The sequence below is a fragment of the Strix uralensis genome, chromosome 1 (genome assembly GCF_047716275.1).
Source record: "Strix uralensis isolate ZFMK-TIS-50842 chromosome 1, bStrUra1, whole genome shotgun sequence".
NCBI lineage: Eukaryota > Metazoa > Chordata > Aves > Strigiformes > Strigidae > Strix > Strix uralensis.
Genome location: NC_133972.1, coordinates 107024953 through 107044267, shown reverse-complemented (window position 1 = coordinate 107044267; position 19315 = coordinate 107024953). Strand labels below are relative to the sequence as shown.

At 37.6% G+C, this 19315-nt stretch overlaps 1 protein-coding gene across 2 annotated transcripts in view; it reads right to left on the bottom strand.

Annotated features, from left to right (window-relative positions):
* Nucleotides 1-19315, bottom strand: part of CTNNAL1 (catenin alpha like 1) — a 60449-nt gene that overhangs the window by 22480 nt on the left and 18654 nt on the right. Inside the window, exons 1-7 of one of the 2 annotated variants that reach the window (XM_074876189.1) lie at nt 18373-18461; nt 16903-17092; nt 10513-10700; nt 6205-6324; nt 3935-4024; nt 3452-3622; nt 2237-2437 (exon numbers count right to left, since the gene is read on the bottom strand). In XM_074876189.1, the coding sequence (XP_074732290.1) occupies nt 2237-2437; nt 3452-3622; nt 3935-4024; nt 6205-6324; nt 10513-10700; nt 16903-17092; nt 18373-18417 (1005 nt within the window). In that variant the 5' untranslated portion in view covers nt 18418-18461. Of the gene's footprint in view, nt 1-2236; nt 2438-3451; nt 3623-3934; nt 4025-6204; nt 6325-10512; nt 10701-16902; nt 17093-18372; nt 18462-19315 lie in introns of those variants that run through there. The other variant, XM_074876180.1, reaches the window with a different exon arrangement.

Sequence of the window (19315 nt, the reverse complement as noted above, 5' to 3'; positions counted from 1 at the left end):
ACACTGGGGAAAAAAGTAGCACTGATTTGCATTCTCCTCCAAAATATACTGGAAACAATTATCCTACGTGGGATGGTTAACATGGCCATAGCTGAAGAAAAATTAAGCCCTTCAGCATCTAAATTAACATAAACATACACATACAAAATGTGTGTAGGTATGGACATGCACATACTCCGTTTTATTTAAAGGAAAAAAAACCCCACCCAAGCCAATATGATCATTATCTCAGGTACTCTTACCTGTTCTAAGTCTCAAAGCTACCTATCCCTCAAATTTAATGCTTTAATTAACTTGTAAAAGTGTAACATCACAAAACCACTTTTAACACAAGGAGCATAATGTTTCACAGTCACTAGAGTGTCCTTTTTATTCTTTTACTTATTTAATGTGCACATTTTTGCTCCTTCTATATGCATCTTTTTTTTTTTTTAAACACAAATAAAGAAACTGTCTAGTCAAAATAAGGTTACAGGAAAACCTAAAACAGGACAGTACCTTGCAATCTTATGAGCTCAAACACACACAGGAATGATTTCAGAAACATTTAAAATGCAATCAACAGCATTAGATTATCTGTTGTGTTCCAGCTAGTTTTCATTAACATACAATAATTCAAAATAGAGCAGATGAGTGATGTCAGTCTAATTTAGACCTGACCTAGGTTACAACACACTTCTTACAGTTACTCTGCTTGCTAAAAGAAATATGGTGAGTGGAAAGGGAAATAATTGAGTACTCTAAGAGCTCTACCTACCCCAGTTCATGTATCTCCAATGCACGATAATATTTTTTTTTTAAATCAACAATTCCACTTGAATTACATTAAGTCCCTTGGAAAATATTTACCCTCCAATGAAGTTGCTGAGATGAAACTAAAAAGCCACCTCAGTCAGCTGATGCAATTTTATCTGCTTATTGTGTTTTCAGTCACAGCTAGGCTGGGTTATTTATTAATGAAAATACTTAATGCATAAGCACACATGTATTTTCATGGATCATATATATGCATAGTCTTGTACTAGGCTCTCATTTCTATCACTTGAAATGTAGCATGTGAATTATTTAGAGGTGATCATTTTCCACCAATACCCAATACCCAAGTGTACTCATTTTGGCTGGGACAGAATTAATTTTCTTCATAGTATCTGGTATGGTGGTGTTTTGGATTTGTGATAAAAACAGTGTTGATAACGCTGGGATGTGTTAGCTATTGCTGAGCAGTGCTTACACAGCTGCCTACCAGGGCTAACCATCAACACCAAGCTAAACACAGTTTTAGTTTCTCAGAGATACGGGATTCTACACAATTAATATCCTGTATGCGTCTTCTTTGTAATAACAACGGTCTGTACTATCAGTAAGATTTATATGCTCTTCAAACTGCACTACTGCATTAAGAACACCTGACCGCAGCATCTGATTCAAAGAAGAGAAAAGGAATAAAAATGCTTCCTCATAAGTAATACACTCAGTTGAGTAAGTATCCTATACTTCAGTGTTGGTGAGATTCTGTGCTATACGTTTCCCCAGGAACAAGACTGAAAGCAGGTCAGCATCAGAAACACAAACTGCATTTTCCATCTCTGCTTTTCCTCCCCCTTTTGCATGTATCTTCTATTGTCTTCAAGGAACACGATAAGACAAATGACAGAGGCAGACTTAATGTGCTTCTTCTCTAAAAAGAAAAACTACCAACATTTAAATCTTGTAAAAAAGACCAACAAAAATTGCCTGTAAGTCTTAATGTCGCTTTCCTCTCTCTCCTCAAGATTAAAAAAACAGTAATGTTTTTTAGAATATTTTCCACTTTTCAATAGTTTAAGTGTTTTCAATATTCTGTTGAAAACAAGAAGCAGAAACTGTGGTCACTGCATGGGATCAAGACAACTGAAAGTTTCTTAACTACTAAACCAAAAGACTAACTGTTTTAAGACTGTGCAATGATACTTCCATTCGCCTTCATGTTTCCACTTACAGCTTCATTAAAATTAGTCTACCACCACTAGTAGCCTACTTCAGCCATCAAAGAATCAATGAAGCAATACTACTGGGGCAGAGAGAAGACAGGACATACTGAAGCTGCAGAAGCACAGAACAAACTCTGGCTTTCCTGATCAGCTCTCACTGTGAGGAATACACACATTTCTCTCTTCCTAGACCAGAAGAAACACCGCATTAAAAGTTTCTTTCCAAAGTAGAGGTGAAAAGATTTACTTTGCTAAAAAGCTCTTACAGCTTGCATCCACACTGAAACCAGCTGCTCGAGTTCCATTTTAGCCTGTTTAGACAGCTCCAAAATGTGTTCTCTATGCTCATGACTGGTATAGGCAGAGTCTGTGAAGTCCTCCGTATGTTCCAGGATAACTTCCAGCATTGTCGAAAGGTTCTCTTTTGAGAGAAAATAAAGATTCTCACGAAGACCCTCCACCTTATTCTGAAAAAGAAGCATATCAATTCCTTGGGAATTTAAGTGGTTATACAGTTGTGATGCAAATGCAAAAAGCAGATGCATCATTTTACACTTTATTTTTCTCCTCAGTGCTTTTTTAATTATTCACTTATTTTCAAAGTAATCCAACAATTTGCTTATATCCAGACCTCCAGTTTAAGGTTTGGGATTTTTTTAAAATGTAATAATACCATCAGCAAATTACTGGCCACTTACAGAAGTAACAGCAAATACATTACTGCTTTACTGCTGTCAAGAAAAAGTTTTAAGTTCAGTAAATTTCAGAAACTAATTGTGTATTCAGACTTTGATCTTTCCACATCCATATAAACTATTTCACGTATTTTTCTAAAAATTTACATGTAGCAAATTGAACACTTTGAAGCACTCTTCAAAAATTTCAACCAAATTCTAAAGGGGGGGGGGGGGGGGAGGATAAATAAATAAAAATAATAATAAAATCAAAGTGACAGACTCCAAAGAAATAAGACATGGTTGTTCATTAATTGTTCTTAACTGAGTATGAAATTTAGAAAAGCCTTTATCAGGAAAAATCAAATGAGCTACAAGATACATTTTCAATTCATAACATTTCCTTTGAAAGAGTTTGCTCTTTTAAATGTTTGGATGAATATTTTTGTGTGCAGTTTTAAGAATACTACCAATTACAAAGCAAGAATTCTTCAACAACTATTTTAATGAAGTTCTGATTGGTATCCTGATACTTGAGTTTGTTCAACATCAAGGCATCACCTCAACAAAACATTAAGAGTTCTGAATGCATTCTGATTCAGAAGATGGCAAGTATCAGAAGGTGTATTTTGGCAATGACAATCTTGTCAGATTCTCTAACATTTGGGACAGTTATTTAAGTTAACATTGCTGAAAAGATGAAGCTCCACCATTTGGTAATTTTAAAGTTTTACAATTTTTTTTTCAAAATCCTAGTTTTGATCTAATTTATTAGGCTGTAGAAAACAATACTATTTTTACTCTTACCTTGAATTCTTTGATGCCAGAATATATGCTGATGGGGGCCATTTCATTTTCTCCGTTTGGTCTAGAGTCGGTTACAATTTCTATTACCTGTTCTAAAGCTAATCTCATCCGATGAAAAACTCCATCTTTGTTTATACGAGCAGATTCACAGTCTGGATGCCTCAGACAAGTCTTTTTAAAGAAAGCAAAATAAATATTATGAAAGAGTACGCATGCAGTATAGCAAAATGAATGCTTCCTGCTAAGGCAAGTCTAAAGAATGTGTTAGAATATGATAAATTCTTTCTGTTAAACTGCTATTTTGTTAAGTAGAATTCATACCATACTCAGACTATAAAGATTTTCCTCTGTTCATTCTTTACTCTTACGCTCTTCTTTAACATAAAGTTTAAAGTAGGGATTAGAAAGAAGAGTCAGCTATCCTGCCAGATGTCATACTCTGTGATTTATCCAAGTTGTGTAAGAGTGCGCATACTCACTCACCTTTGAAGCAGTTAGAAGCATCATGGTGCACTTCTCAAGAACAGCTCTAGATGCTGCCATTCTGGCCTTTTTCTTCTCATCCTTCAAATCCTAAACACCAAAAGAAAAAATGACCTGAATATTACACAGTATCTAAAATGTTAACTGTTTGTGAGACTGGAAAAAGGAAACTCTTGCAGATGGATGGATTGTGAGAAAGCTTCTTTATGTCTGACAACTGCTATTTTCAGCCTAACTCATGATCTAGAACTTGCTTTTCAGACAGACCTTAATTTATGCATTTATTCTTGGCTCTATTCAATTCATATTTCAAAGAAGAAAGATCTCAGAGATACAGAGCATATTATGTAAACTGTCACTAATTTTGCTATCTTTATCATACAGCATTATTCATAAAACAGAAAAATGAAAAGAATAGCTGACTAAAAAGTATTTTCTGAAATGGAGGGAGGGTAAGGCAGAGACAGAGAACACCACTTTGTCACTGTACTGCAGTGAAGGAAATACAAAATAAATCTTTTGTCTAACTGAGTGTTATATTTACTACATAACAGTAATAAAGGAAGTTTTAACATACTAAAAAAGCAATTCCTCTATAGAAAGGCACTGAGTACAGAAACTTTTCAAGAACTCTCCAGGGAGAAGGATATACCTGCAAACTGAACTATACCCCTAGAAAAGTTCATCTAAAGGGAAGAATTTAGAGTCCAAATTGGGATGGAGGTGCGAGGGAGGGAAGAGCGCAAGACATGAATCCCTCAACATGTAAGATGATCTAATTTACAAAGTTAAAACTATGATCTTCTCAATGCTTACAAAGATAGCTGAGTATTAGACAGGCAACTAAATGAGACCAGCTGAAAAGGGAACAGTTTACAGGATGAAATTAATCCTAATTTACCCTGGATTAGCAAAAAAAAAATCCAGAAAAATCACAGCAGGTCTGTTTTGACATTCTTATAAAAATCTTATTTAGCAACTACAGAAAATATTTAAGATCAAAATCACATTAAAAAACCCAGCTCATTTCTGAAATTTTGACATTACATTCTGATAAATCTGGCCACAGTCTAGAGTTTCTGGCATACTTATTATAAATATACTAAGGAAAAATACTTTGAGGGATGTTCCTCCCAATAAAACTAACAACGACACACAGAAGCATACACAGTGTAAATTGAGTATATCAAGAAAGTCCTGATACAATTTAAAAAGTAGCAATGAAGCACTCTTTCCAAAAGAGTCAAGTAGGCAAGGAGGGGAGAGCCAAAAACCAGTTAACACTGAAAACCAAAAATAATTGAAAAGAGTATCACTTACCAATAATGCACCTTTGTCTTTCCAAGGAACAACTACTATGAATATTTCAGGAAAAAATAAAGATAGTTCATTTCCAAGCAAGTATTTCCTTTAACTATATGGTGCTTTTCCAGACTGATTCTTTGATACTGAGAATGTACTTAGCAGACTCAGAACACATCAACAGTAAAAGGAGATGCATGAGGTTGGCCAATTGTTTATACAAATTGAATTCTGAATTTTGCTGGATATTATGGACTCTGTATATCTATATCAGACCCTGGTTCAGTTCTGAATAGAGGACTTGATAGCTAAGGGGAAGTAACGACAGGTCACAGCAGAAGTCTTAAGCCTCACCAAACCTCTTATTTACATGGAAGTAGCAGCAGAAAGCTTCCTGCATGAATGAAAGGCTTTGAAAGAATAGCTGCATGTGAGAAGTAAAAAACCATTACCTCAACATAAGACGGTTTTGACTTAAACCTAGAAAAATATTCAATACTACTACTGCTACTACTAGTAATAATAATACAAGCAAATGCTTTAGTAGAATCTAAAGATTTCATGTTAGGTGTTTGCTAAAATAATTACTCTGCTTTCAAATCCCTTCACTATGTGCAAACATCAAATGTTTCTGTCAAGTAACAACAGACAAATTCTCTACCAGAGTAATAACAGAAAAGTTAAGAGCTAAAAGACAGTGACTGAAGTCAAAGGACATCTCAAATTACATGCACCCAGGCTTCTGGAAGATATGCAGATCAAACAACGCAGTGGTATTTCTCAGGCTGAGCTTTAAAATCAAAAGATTGCCTCTGGGTTGGAGCAAGGAGAAGAAGTTAGGTTTCAGAGATAAGACATCAGCAATTGTTTTGTAATAGTTAATCATCCCAGAAGAACCCAAATCTTCCAGGGAATCAGATGAAAATGACACCTCACAACATCTCTCCCAGCTTTTTATTAATACTTACATTTTGCCTATCTCCAGTTAAATGGGCAAACTCTACCATTTCATTTCCAAATTGGCTGAATATTTGTACAAACTCCTGGAAACTACTGACTTTTTCTAGTTGTTCCATTGTTGCAAGAACCTGCAAGACAAGGGAAAATACTGTAGATTTTAAAGACGCTAAACAGAAAACTTTATTACTAAACTAGGAATATTATTATTTGCAGACACTTCTAAACTGTGTTGTTTAAAATGTATATATTTTGTCACTATTTAAACATTAATAACTCAACAGCATTTGTTGTCAACCCTCAACCATTTCCTTCACTCTTCCCAGTATCAAGAGTAACATTATTACAGGATTCAGTTTCCAGACTTAGAAAAACTGTTACTGTCATATTAAATTTAAAAACATAAGTACTTGAAACTAATATACAGATTCTATCCCTATGTTGTAACTCTCAATTTCAAAGTTCTATTTCAGATGCATAACTTTCAAAGTCTAAAACCAGAGTTTCAATCAGACATGTGTTTTAATGGCTGTGTGCATTCAAAAAAAAAGCAATGACATTCCACAAAATAAACCAAAACCAGTTAGAAATTAGTTAATATATAGTTTTATACTTTCTGTTAGAACTTACTCTTAACTCTGAATATTTTTATTAGCTCTATATAAAACAAAGAACTAAATGAACCCAAGTTATATCAAGCTTTTAAGATACATAAAAGCATGCAAAACCAGCATTTTTTAAAACATTCAGCAAAAATTATACAGCTTATAAATTACTGAAGCTATCCTGCTGAAGTCACTACAATATGGTTTATAACAGAGATTAACATTAGGGTTTTTCAGATTAGAGGTATAGTTTTTAATCCCAAAGTGATCTTTCAAAACCACTAAATCTCTTCAGAAGCGAAGACAGTTAAAACAGTTCTTTATTGTGTTTCAGACTGGAGATAAGATACCTCATGAAAATGTAACAAACTGTACTTGAAAGGGAGAAACTTCAACTTATTTTTCCTTTCCTATGCCAAAAGTATCTCCCTCCTCCAAAAATAAAGCAGTCTAGATATGATTATGAAAAACTACCCCTTCTCTGCAACCCAGGTAAACTCTCCTAGAAGCATCCATTCTTTTGTAATACAGCAGCTGCTCAATCTCATAGTTATAATCTATGCAAAGCAAATGCTCCACTAAATCCTGGGAGTACTGTGGAACTGACTGCTTTATCATGCAACATTAGACTGCAGTATCTGAGTATCTTGTTAAGCAGTCAGTTCCACATGGGCTGCAGAAAGAGGAACTTTTGTGATTCAGGTGTTGATGCATGAGCAAGGCTGAGGTATAAAGGACTTGGAAAAAAGCTGCATGAAGATGAAGATGTGAAAACAGCAGTACAAGGGTGGAAAAAGCAAAGAACCACAGGACTGGGAAAATGAAGATGTAGGAAAATGAATGTGGAGAAAGAAGAAAACATACAAGGTCCAACTTTCTCTTCTAAGAATAGGTAAAAAAATAATAGCAATTCTGCTTAATCATTCTTGGTTTAAGCAAGTATAGTGCTTCATGAGTACAGTTTTGGTTGCAAACAACTCTGTTAGAGTTACCCTAGAGCAAGTATTTCTGTCATGACAAACCTCTTGTCAAATAAAAATTTCAGTGAAAGCACATGCATTAGCTACAGCTAACAATTCTAGACATTCCAGGCAGAGCTGACATTCCAAGAAACTACATACAGGGAGAAAATGTATAGACAGCTCTAGATTTGTCTAAAGCTTATTCAAGAAGCTGTTAAAATGCAAAATACCTGTGATGTCTTCCTAATTTTTCATTTTAAACTTTCTTCAACATGAAATACACAGACAGTAATTAAAATGTAGATTTTTTTAATGCAAGGTTTAAAATATGTATCAAAAAAGGCTTTAAGTTCCTATTAATATCTAAATTAGAACTTAGTATTACACAGCTACTGCTGCACTATGAATGTCACCTTTCAGACAGCAGTCGTAGGCTGACATCACTTCAGGGCACATCCATATTTTGATCCAAACCACACAGTGCGGCAACACCCCCACTCTGTCACTAATTCCCTGTTCATTGTTCTGGCACTCCTAACCTGACTGATGACAGTAAGCGGAGCAAGACTTTAAGCTCACTGATGCAGTGACTAAGTCTGATGGACAGTGAAACAAATTTTGTAAGGTAGGAAAGATGCGGGCAGGGGTTTAAAAAATGCACACAAACTAAAAACACAGAGATGGTATCTATGGTGCAGATGATGCAGAAGCAGGAACAGGATCACTGGGATCATCAGCCAGAGGCTGGATTCTGGAGCAGACCACCATTCCAGGAGATCTCAATCACTTTATCAGTCTATGAGACTGGACGTCCAACCACTAAGCTGTTTTACTGTCCTTTGCCCTTGGTTGACTTAACTCCTCTTGATTCATACAAGGAAGATGACGATGACAATGAAAATGAAGGTGTTCAGAAAGAGGCAGCAAAAAACCTGGCACTAAAAGTTTAACATTGGGCATTCTGTCTCTAAGATGAAAATGCAGCCGAGATCTTCTGGAACAGTGACCCACTCCAAGAAGCCAGCATCTGCTCCAGTTGGCAATACTGATGATCCTGTTCCTGCCTTTCCATCCTCTACACCATATTATACTACACTGCCTCTGAGGATCTGTGTGCACTTCTTAAGTCCTTGACCACATCATCCCTCTACCACAATATTTCTTACAGGAAGAAATGCTTTGCTATCCACCATACCAGTGTCTGACACACTTTTCAGGAGTGTACTCTATAAATATCAGGGTATGCCTGTATAAGACACTATTGTTTGTTTAATTTGGTCCTAGAAATGTGAATTGCTCTACTGGTACCATAAACAGAAGCAGACATTCTCAAACACGTGTAGACTACGCATAGAAAGGAGAATGCAGTAAAGCCCAAAAGACCACAAAGACTAGGGTGACTATGGCAGAGTCAGAGTCAGAGACACTCTGGAATATGAGACTTCATTTTAAATACCTTCAAAATTAAATCCTGCACCTATGCTTAATATATTAATATCACTGTATGTATAATAGTTTCATATATATTTAAGACCATCATAAACCACGCTCTGCTGCTGAAAGGATATATCCCTCCTTATCCCTTCATGACACAAGCACCTGCAGAGTTGCTCTGTAACCTAAATCTGTGTTAACACAGCCCCTTTTGGAAAGGTAAATTAATTCAGATCACTGCATGGCTGTAGACGATGGCAGAAGAAAAGCTCACAAAAGACAGCAAAAGGTCTTAAATGCACCATTCTGGTCTCCAGTGCAAGAAAAGGCCAAAACTGCAAGTAACTTCAGCAAATTAATATTGATAAAACTGTTGCCACCGTCACCAACCACTGGAAGGAGAAAAGAGCACTAAGACAGCAAATCAGCACGGCTAAGTCTAAAGCCGGACTGAAGAAGGTATTACTGTAATTTTTGATTCCTGGACTCAACTAAGTGTCTTGGATCTAGAAGGTGCAAAAGAGAGACTAGCATGTCTGGAAAGCAAATTGGGACAAAAGAAGAGAGATAACATGAGGAGTCAAAAGAGGAAAGAGGGGTCCTGCTTCAGATTACAAGTTGAAAATTAATGGAAAAACCCAGGCCCTATCAGGCTCTCATTTTTCAACCATGAGGTTTTTCTATTTTTGCTTGAGCACATCAGGGGAGGAAAAAAAAAGAATATCCTACAGGCAAGACAGTGCAGTACATGAAATAGATTACATTTGAGGTTAAATGGGCCTTCATACATTATTTAAATCAACTAAGTAGTTTCAAGCTAAGTTTCAAGACATAAGTTAAACTGCACAAAAAACTTTTAATCTGTAAACCTCACTTCACTAGCACAGACTTTTATCAGCATTCCTCACAGCTTTTTACCTTAGAGACATTCATAATGCTCTTCTTGTCTTGATCCCGACAGTACAAACATCCTGTCCTTAGCAAGTAGAAGCTTTTATTGGCCATTTTACTGACAGACTCACTTTACACCTTGCAGCAGACTTAAAGTTAAATAAGCAGTAACACAGCGTCTCCTCCAGCATACTAAGTCAATAGAGCAATACAGGTCACATAAAATGTAGGAAGTCACTGAGAATTATGTTATTCCTCCTGACTTACAGCCATCCCCCTTTCAGATATCTGGTAGGTGAACATGTGCAAGACCTCTTTATTTTTCATTTCCCCTAGAGATACAATGAAAATACCACTTCATTTACCACCACTCTTTTGCACTGACTGCAGGTATCAGTTAAAAAACAAAACAAAACCAAACAAATACCTTATTTCTGGAAGTTATAATTTGCTTAATAACAATTCTGTCTGCTAACACCAGCACCTTTGTGACAGAAGAAAGCAACAACCTTGCAGCTTTTACCACACCCGTTTTGTCTGTAAAGATTGTTATGTGGCTATCAGATTCTGGATGATCCAAGTTTGCCACATCCGTAAGCTGTGCGATTGTTTCACCTAGAGGGAAAAAATAAATAATTAACATTTCATACACACAGAAAAGATACGGGGCCATTAAACATGCTTAATATCCTTAGTATCCTTTGAGGGACAAAACTACAATTTCAGAGCTACCTACACCTTTTTTATTTCACTTCACTTCCTTCTACTGACTGTTGGTGGCACCCTCTCCATATTTAAATTTGGACTGTTATTCAGTACTGCCTCCTTCTTCCATCTGTAACATACACGGATTTTCTTACAGTAGTCTACAGATATTTGAGGTGGAAGGGGTAGAGCTGGGGAGTGTGGAGGGGGAAAACATTCATGGCAGATATTTTTCCAATTTTAATAGCAGAATTCAAATCAGTGTTGACACTTGCAGCATCAACCCCCTGAAGGAGTGGGGTGCAGCAAGGAAGGAAGAACTACAAATTCCCCTCTACTTTCCAAATTTCAGATAGCATTTCCATTTCCTATTCCTGTAGAAGTCTTCAGGCATGACAAATAAAGAGATTCCAAACAGAAACTTTACAACTTACAGGACTGAAGCATTATAGTGCAATGACTGTACTTTAAGTTCAAAGGATGACCACCGAACAGTATGTTGTCAGAGACAGGAGAGAAAAAAAAAGGCAAGGAAGTACTGATTTTCAGTTCATAAGGATCTTTTTATTCAACTAGCATTTAATATGATAATAGTTAAATAGAAGTACTTGACTACTCTTACTTTTTATGCAGTTAAAAATTCTATAATCCAATGCAGCCAATGGATATTCTTGTCTGAGAAAAATCACAGGCACTTATTCAATTAAATCTTCTGGAGTACCCTAGGTAATAGTGCAATAGCGGAAAGGCATAGAGCAGTTTCCTATTCCACAACCACAGGACTGCTGGGAGACTGGACTCAGGCAAGCTCTGAGACATGCTTTTTGTTAGCATGCAAGACAAGATGATCAACCCACAACTAGTACTACAGATCATCCTTGAAGATAAAATCTAGGACATTTGATCGAGTCCCCTATGACTCATCTTCAAAACCTCAACTAAGGTAATTCACCTAAACAGACAATATACTCCAAAAGCCTGATAAAGCCAGAGGTTCCACATGAAGAACCTAAGGGTGCATTATTACTCTGGGAAGCACACACAAACACTGTGGAACAAGGAAGACGTGACAGTCCTTCAGACCACAGAGCTCCAAGCTTCAGTGTTAATGTATAGATTTCTCTCCTCTGACAACTGTAATCCCTTGAGCTCCTAAACTGCCTGAATAGGTATTGCACTATGGCAAAGAACTTCCAGTACTTCTGCTAAGTACCAGGCTAGGTCATAAAAGCCACACTACAAATAATTAAGAGGGTCTTTCTAGTGTAAATATGCAAACATGATAAAGAGAATACACTCTGAGATGGTGAGTTTCACAGCTGAAGGGCCTGAAAATTAATAGAAGCAAGACGAACTATAGAAGTAGAGCTATTATCCAAAGAGTGAGGGCAGCCGGATACACTAACAATGAAGCTTTAGGACAAGTCTCCAGTCAGGCAAGGAGATCATTTAACAGCAAAACAGATTGGCCATTGCCTTCTCCACAGTTAAATTCATTTTTCAGGCCAATCTCTAGTTGGAACTGTACAACTTTGTCAGTAGATTAACCCAATCTCTTCCTTTGACCTCAAAATATATGTGACAACAGAAAATGATGTAGGAACACACAGAGAACAATTAAAATAGACATAAAGTGCTTCTGGTAACTAAGGAAGGATGCACCACATCATTATCCCATTTCTTATAATGTGGGATTCACCTTCCTGAAGATGAAAAGTCATAGTTGAAGCATCTAGTTATACAAAGAATAATCAGAGAACATAGAAAGAGCTGCAACATCTGCCTGTCAGAAGCTCCAGAGAGCCCTAGAAACTTGGGACTTCTGACAACAGAACAAAGGGTTCCTTCTCTGCCTACATATCTGCATCGACAGGAACAGGAATAATGCCCTGGGAGTAAGCTATGAGGAAAAAAACCTGTTAAGATTAAAAAGGCTGAGCTAGGGACTATTTAAGCCAGTTGGGCATACACAAGTCCATGGGACACATCTGAGAGTGTCAAAGGAGCAGTTCAGTGTCACTGTAATTTTGCTATCATGTCTGAAAGATCGTGACAACTGGGACAGACTTTCAATGATAGAAAGGCAACTGTCACACCCATCTTCAAGAAGAGTAACAAAAATTCAGGCAATTATGGGCTAGTCAGCCTCACGTCAGTCTCCAGGAACATTATTAAAATAATCTTGGAAGTCATTACCACATGAAGCAGAAAAAAGCAATCAGGAAGAGCCAGCACAGACCTGCAAGGGTGAATAGTCCCTTATCAACCTGAATGCTTTCTATGATGAGATGACACCATCTCTAGAAAAGAAAGTAATGGATGCTGCGTGTCTCAACTTTAGCAAGGCCTCCTACATGATCTCCCATAGTGTACTTATAACTAAATCATGAGATATGGACTGGATAAGTGAACAATAAGGTGGGTATAAAATGGACCTGACTGTTGGGCTCAGGGATGGTGGTAAGTGGTACAAAGTCCAATGGGCAGCCAGTTACCAACAGTGTCCCTCAGGGACTGATACAAGGAATCAAAACTGTTCCCTGGGTGATGGGCCAGCACATTCATAAGTGTGTGAACAATACCAAACTGGGGGAGTCTCTGATACGCTGGAGAACAGGGCTGCTAGACAGAGGGACAGGCTGGAAAGATGATCTGACAGAAAGTTTGTGAAAGCAATAATAGTCCTGCATCTGGACTAGGGTAACACCACACCACAGTACAGCCTGGGATCAGCTGCCTAGAGAAAACCTTTGCAAGGAAAGACATGGGGGTCCTGGAGGACAAAGAGTTGAACAAGAGTCAGCAATGATGGCCAGCTGCACACTGGATTTTTAGTAGAGGTGTAACCAGCAGGCTGCAGAAATGATTCTTCCCTTCTGTTTGGCACTTGTGAGACAGCATCTGGAGTAGTACCACGTCCAGTTCTGGGCTCCTTGGGACCAGAGAAAGCATTGACATAGTGGAGCATGTGAGGTAAGGAGAGAGGCTGAAGGAAGCGGGTTTGTTCCACCTCAAGAAGAGAAGGCCAATGGCAGAGTTTACTGCAGTCTACAACCACCTACCTAATAGCCAGATATGGAGAAGACAGAGACAGACTGCTCCCAGAGGTGCATGGTGATAGGACAAAAAGCAATGGACAAGATATAAGAAAATACTTTTGCCACTGTAAGGGTGGTCAAACACTCTAAGAGGTGTACAAGAAATTGCAAGGTCTCCATTCTTGGAATTAAATGTCCCTTCCAACCTAAGTTATTCTGTGATTCTATTTATCCATTTTAAATTATTGGTTTTCAACCTTAATTTAGTCCTTCTCTGCACTAAAAGACAAGGCAAAAATAGGAGAGTGCTATTTATTGCTTCCATTTTGCTCCATGTCTTCCTTTAGGGCTATGTAGTCAACTGGCAGAGAATACTGAAAATGTTATGACACTAACTCATTCTTGACATGTGTTTTCTCTTTTAAATTAACCAGTCTTTCCTAGTTTTGGAGAAAAAAAATCACAGATGGGCAGCTAAAAATGTGCTTCTTTGAGTTACATTCCACTACTATACTGTCACTGTAAATACTGACACAGTGAAAGACTAATGTTAGGCAAAATCTGCTATATGACCCTCTGCAGTGTTTTATGATTCTATTTTGAGTCAATCAAATTACGAGGTTTATTACAAGGAAATAGTCATAACAAGTCTGAAACACTTCAGATCACTGATTATATCCCTTCACAAGAGACAGATACAACATCTGTCATCCTTCAAAGCCTCTGCAGGATATGCAATTGATTTAAAGACTCCCTACTTTTCTTAGCAACTGAGATGTTTCATGTTCTAAATCCTTTAGTGTTGAAATCTATCTTCCACACCTAACAAAGTGTCCCTTTAATTTCTGAGGCACAATCTAATCTATTGGCTAAAAAGAAATATGAACAGCTCTACAACATCTTCTGTCCTAAACAGCAAGGGCTTTCTGCAGCCCAGTGCCGTCAGAACATGGGATTCTTTTATACAAGTCAATATTCTTGGCTCTAATTGTCCAGGAGATTTTACTGGCTTGCTTGGGAACACCAAAGTTGTTCAAAATGGCACTTCAACAACTGTGTTCAGAGACTACATTCAGAGGACAGTTATCCATAAGAATTTACCTGCACAAAGGACTGTCTTACCTTGTCCAACACCTAACAGTCCACAGAGATAATACTGGCACAAAAAAACCCACCAAGCAAAAAACTAGCAGCAAACATCTTTGACACACTGAATTTCCCATGTATGTCTTCAGTTAGATCTCAAATGGATAGCTCAGAGAGCATAACTCCCCCATGCCAAGGTAAATGTGAGGCTTGACAGAAAAGTAAACAGTCTGTATCTTCACTCTAAATTGAGGCACATTACTGCGTAACAGGAAATAAAATTTAAAATGTAAAAAAGTATAACCATTTGGTGAGAGAAAATACTGCAGACTATTTTTAGACTCTGAGCTCCTCCTGGATACACTGATAGGAAGAAAAAGCACTTGGCCACAACATAACTGGCAAGTCAAGAAATAGAGATCCAGACTGCACTGCTCTTCTAGCAGCTGAGATTATAGATGAAATTTCAGCAATTTTGGCTTGTCAGCATTTTATTTTACTTGGACCTCTGCAGAGAAAACACATGCTTCACATAACAAATGGAATGTTTTCAAATTAGGACATATCTGTTTGCAGCCGAGTTTACTGGAGCGACTATGAATTTTCAGTCTGAAGTTTATCTAGAATAGTCCTTCAAATCACAAAAACAATCATTCATCACCAGCACGTTTCTAGACATTGCAACTCATTGTTGAGAGATTTTCAGAGGATTTCTTACAGTACCATGCCCAATTTCTAAGCTTTTTTTTTTTTTTTTTAAATCACAAAAATAGTATGAACTCCATCCCCAAAGCTTGAGGCCAGCACAGTGATTCAGCAAGGAATACAGCAGCTAGGACAGCAAAAGGCAGGTTTCTCAGGCTTCTGAAGTTATTTAAAAGATAAAAAACAAACACCCACACACAAGTCCACTGTTTAACTGAACAGATCACTTTTAAGTACCGTAACCCACGTCTTGGAGTAGAGTACTACTCCCTTCTGCAGTCATGAAGACATTAGTGTTGAAGGGTCATTTATTTGCCTCCACATCTGAAAGCTCAAGATTGTCTCCCTGAAGCCACACTAAGCAGAGTCTGTCACACCTGTAGGTATTTCCATCTGCTTGAACAGGAAAAGCTTCAAGAAGACATTCCCATGATCTGAAGGTATTTGAATGAAAAAACAAAAACCCACCACCACTACCAACAAAAGGATCATTCTTCTAGATGTCATCTTCTTGAAGGCTGCACTGCAGATGTAAGAATATGCATTTACTAAGAGCCACTGCAATATCATGCAGGGAATAGTACTGGGGAAGTACTGCAGGGAATATGTGGGAAAATAGTTTTTAGCATGACACCGGCATCCTCTTACAGTATCAGAGAATGTAACTCACTATTGGCCTAGACAGAGGCTTTTGGGGGGAGGATGGTGACAGAGGCAGCTCAATCAATTATCCATACTTCACATTCAATCCACACACAGAGCAAGTTTTCAACAAAAGTTGAATCCAGCAAAAAGGCAAGTACGATATGATTTTCATTCTACTGAGAGGAGACATCAGATGACTGATGTGAGTCATCTTACTGAGTCCTGATGAAATAGGGGTTGACACTGACCTTCATTCAGACATTCAGATTTAGAACGCAGTGACCTCAACGGCATAACGCTCAAATTACTTTAAATACTGTTCTAGCTTGCGAGCAATAAAGTCTAAAGTTGTATTTTCAACACTCTGCTGTTTGCAGTAACATCATAAAACAAAGAGCAGTCAGGTAATTCCTTCTGGCAAAAGATTCTACAAAAATCAAGTCAACACACAATTCCATTCCCTGTTCATAAGATGACAGCTATTTAAGTAAGTGACAAAATTGGGTAACAGATCAGGCCTTGAATGAACCAGCAGAAGAGGGTTAAGCAATCAAATAATAAAGTTCTTACATTATTTCTCACACTAAAAATAGTGTGCCAAAAATGGCACAAGCACAATTTCGTGAGAAACTACATACCTGCTCTCCTTGCCTCGATGCAAGCAACGCTCATTTCCTCTTTCAATTCATGATTTTCATTGGCTATAGCTTCCCCTACCGTAACAAATCTTCCAACTGCCAGGTTAACTGCTTGGCCCACTCGCTGAATTGCTTGCAGAGTCTTGTCTGAACGCTTTGGTTTATCCTTATGATTAATAAGAGTAGTTATCTGTGAACAAGAAGAGTTAATTATTAGAATTGTATGCAAGAAGATATTTTAACTTTAGTATTAAAGGCAAGTTTTGAACTGAACTTTTTTACTATACTTCACTCATAAAATTTAGTGTTGAGTCATAAGGTATCATTTAACTTCTCAGAAAATGAAAAAAAAATTTAGAGTATAAGTTTGCTCATCTGCTGTGATCTCAGCTTATCTTACATCTCAAATGAATTGAGGGATTTTTTTTTTCCCTCCCATTTGCAGTATTAAAATAAGCTGCCTTAGGTCTCTCAACAGGCTTTCACACTACATAGTAAAAGTTGAGGAGTCCAATAGTAGACATCAACATCATTTTGGGTTTGCCAGCATTGGAAATCTCTGAAGTTTTTTTACTGACAGGTACAACTAAACACACTCATCAACTAGGATTTGAAAGCTTTGCCTCTTTTTACTGAAATAGCCTTTATAATTGATTAAGGCAGGCTTTGAGAAAGAATGAGCAGTAGCACAGTCTTTACACAAAAAGAAGACCCATTTGTCTTTTAGCAATAATCTGAAGTATTCAAGCCCTCCCCCCATTAAAATATCCACTCTACTGATAACTTAAGCATCCTCAATTACACGTGTTTTCTGGAACTTAGAAAAAGGTTGCCATTTAGATGCAAGTTATTAATAAAACAATTTGTGAGGACACTCTTATTCTGAACTCCACATCCTATATCGGCTTTTCTGCCCAGTACTACAGGGTGCTATACATTCCTTCTTGGATCACACAGTCCAGAGATCAGCTGCATGCAGGCTGCAGAGGACTGAAGATTTGCTCGAAACACCAAACACAAGGAAACAAACAGAGATCCCTCTCCCACCCAAAGAGAAAGGTAGGATTGCAGAAGTAGCTTCTTGACGAAGGCATTAAATATACATGAGAATAGCGTGCAATCCTGCCACTCAGAATTAACTAATTACAAACTGCATTACAAACAATACAGGAGCTTTATATTTTTGGTACGACAACCATTTTCTAGTGAGATGCAGGACAGCAGTTGAATTCTGTAGTTTCAAACATCCTAAATCAGCATAAAAGCCATCATTGTTGCCAGCAAAGACAGTCCTGCCTGTCCTTGCCTCCCTCTCTCACTTTTGCAATGAGTTTATCTGATGTGGGTTAAACCTGAGTTGTGGAGAAGGTGATGTTTGCTATTTTAGTTTTTCTCATAATCAGTTGCCTATTTCAGTTCACTGCATAGCTGTGTGAATACTTCCGGTGGCAAATGGGAAAAGGTACACACTGGAGAGAGAAAGATGGGCAGAAGTTCTCCTTTCAGCAGCAGCATGGTTTAAAATGCCCACGGAACTGCATTGTAAATCACATCTCCAGGAACTCAAAGATGTCTGCTGAGAGAATTTCAGAATTACATGAATTAGTTAAGTGTTTGAACACCTCAGCTGTATCAGCTTAATCACAGATGTCTTTGTCTGTTCCTCAAAAAAACCCCAGAAATCATCATTCACTCATACATCCTCCTACCAGTCAAGCCTATGGTAGGACAAGAGCATAGAAGTTGTACCTGTAATGCTCACATCGAATCCAAGGACAGAGCAGGAAGCAGTGTAGGAACTGTTCCACTTCATAATTTGATCAATGCCCAAGGCTTACCCTTCACATATCACTGAGTTGTATTTCTGGGGAAAAAAAATACTGGTGTTTTTTAACACCTTACTAGGGCTGGCTTTGAATGTCAGGAGCTGGTTAAGTCCAGTTTGCAGTATTAAACTCTTTGCAATGGAAAATGTCAATACTTCATAGAACACTTGGCACCAAAAAAAAGAAAAAAAAAAAGCCAGAAAAAGCTAAGAACTATCCCAATAAACAGTGCTGCCCTATCAAAGAACTACTATGGGAATGGAAGAATATTTTGTCCTGGTATGAAACATCACTACAGAAATGCATAAGAAGGCCCACTGCCTTCTTACATATGCCCTACTTCTCCAACTTGTACCGAAGCCACATGCTCTAAAGGAAGGCCACTTTCTATAATTCATACAACAAATCTGTCCCTCTAAGAGTTCCCTCAGTTCACCAAACTTCAACTCCAAAGCTATGAACCCCTGATGCCCATCCAGTGAAAATACCATCCTACGATGAAAACAGAGTCCTATTAAAGAATAAACTGAGCAAACATCTGAACACCTTCAGGTTCATTATAGAGGAGGAATGACATTCCCCAAAAC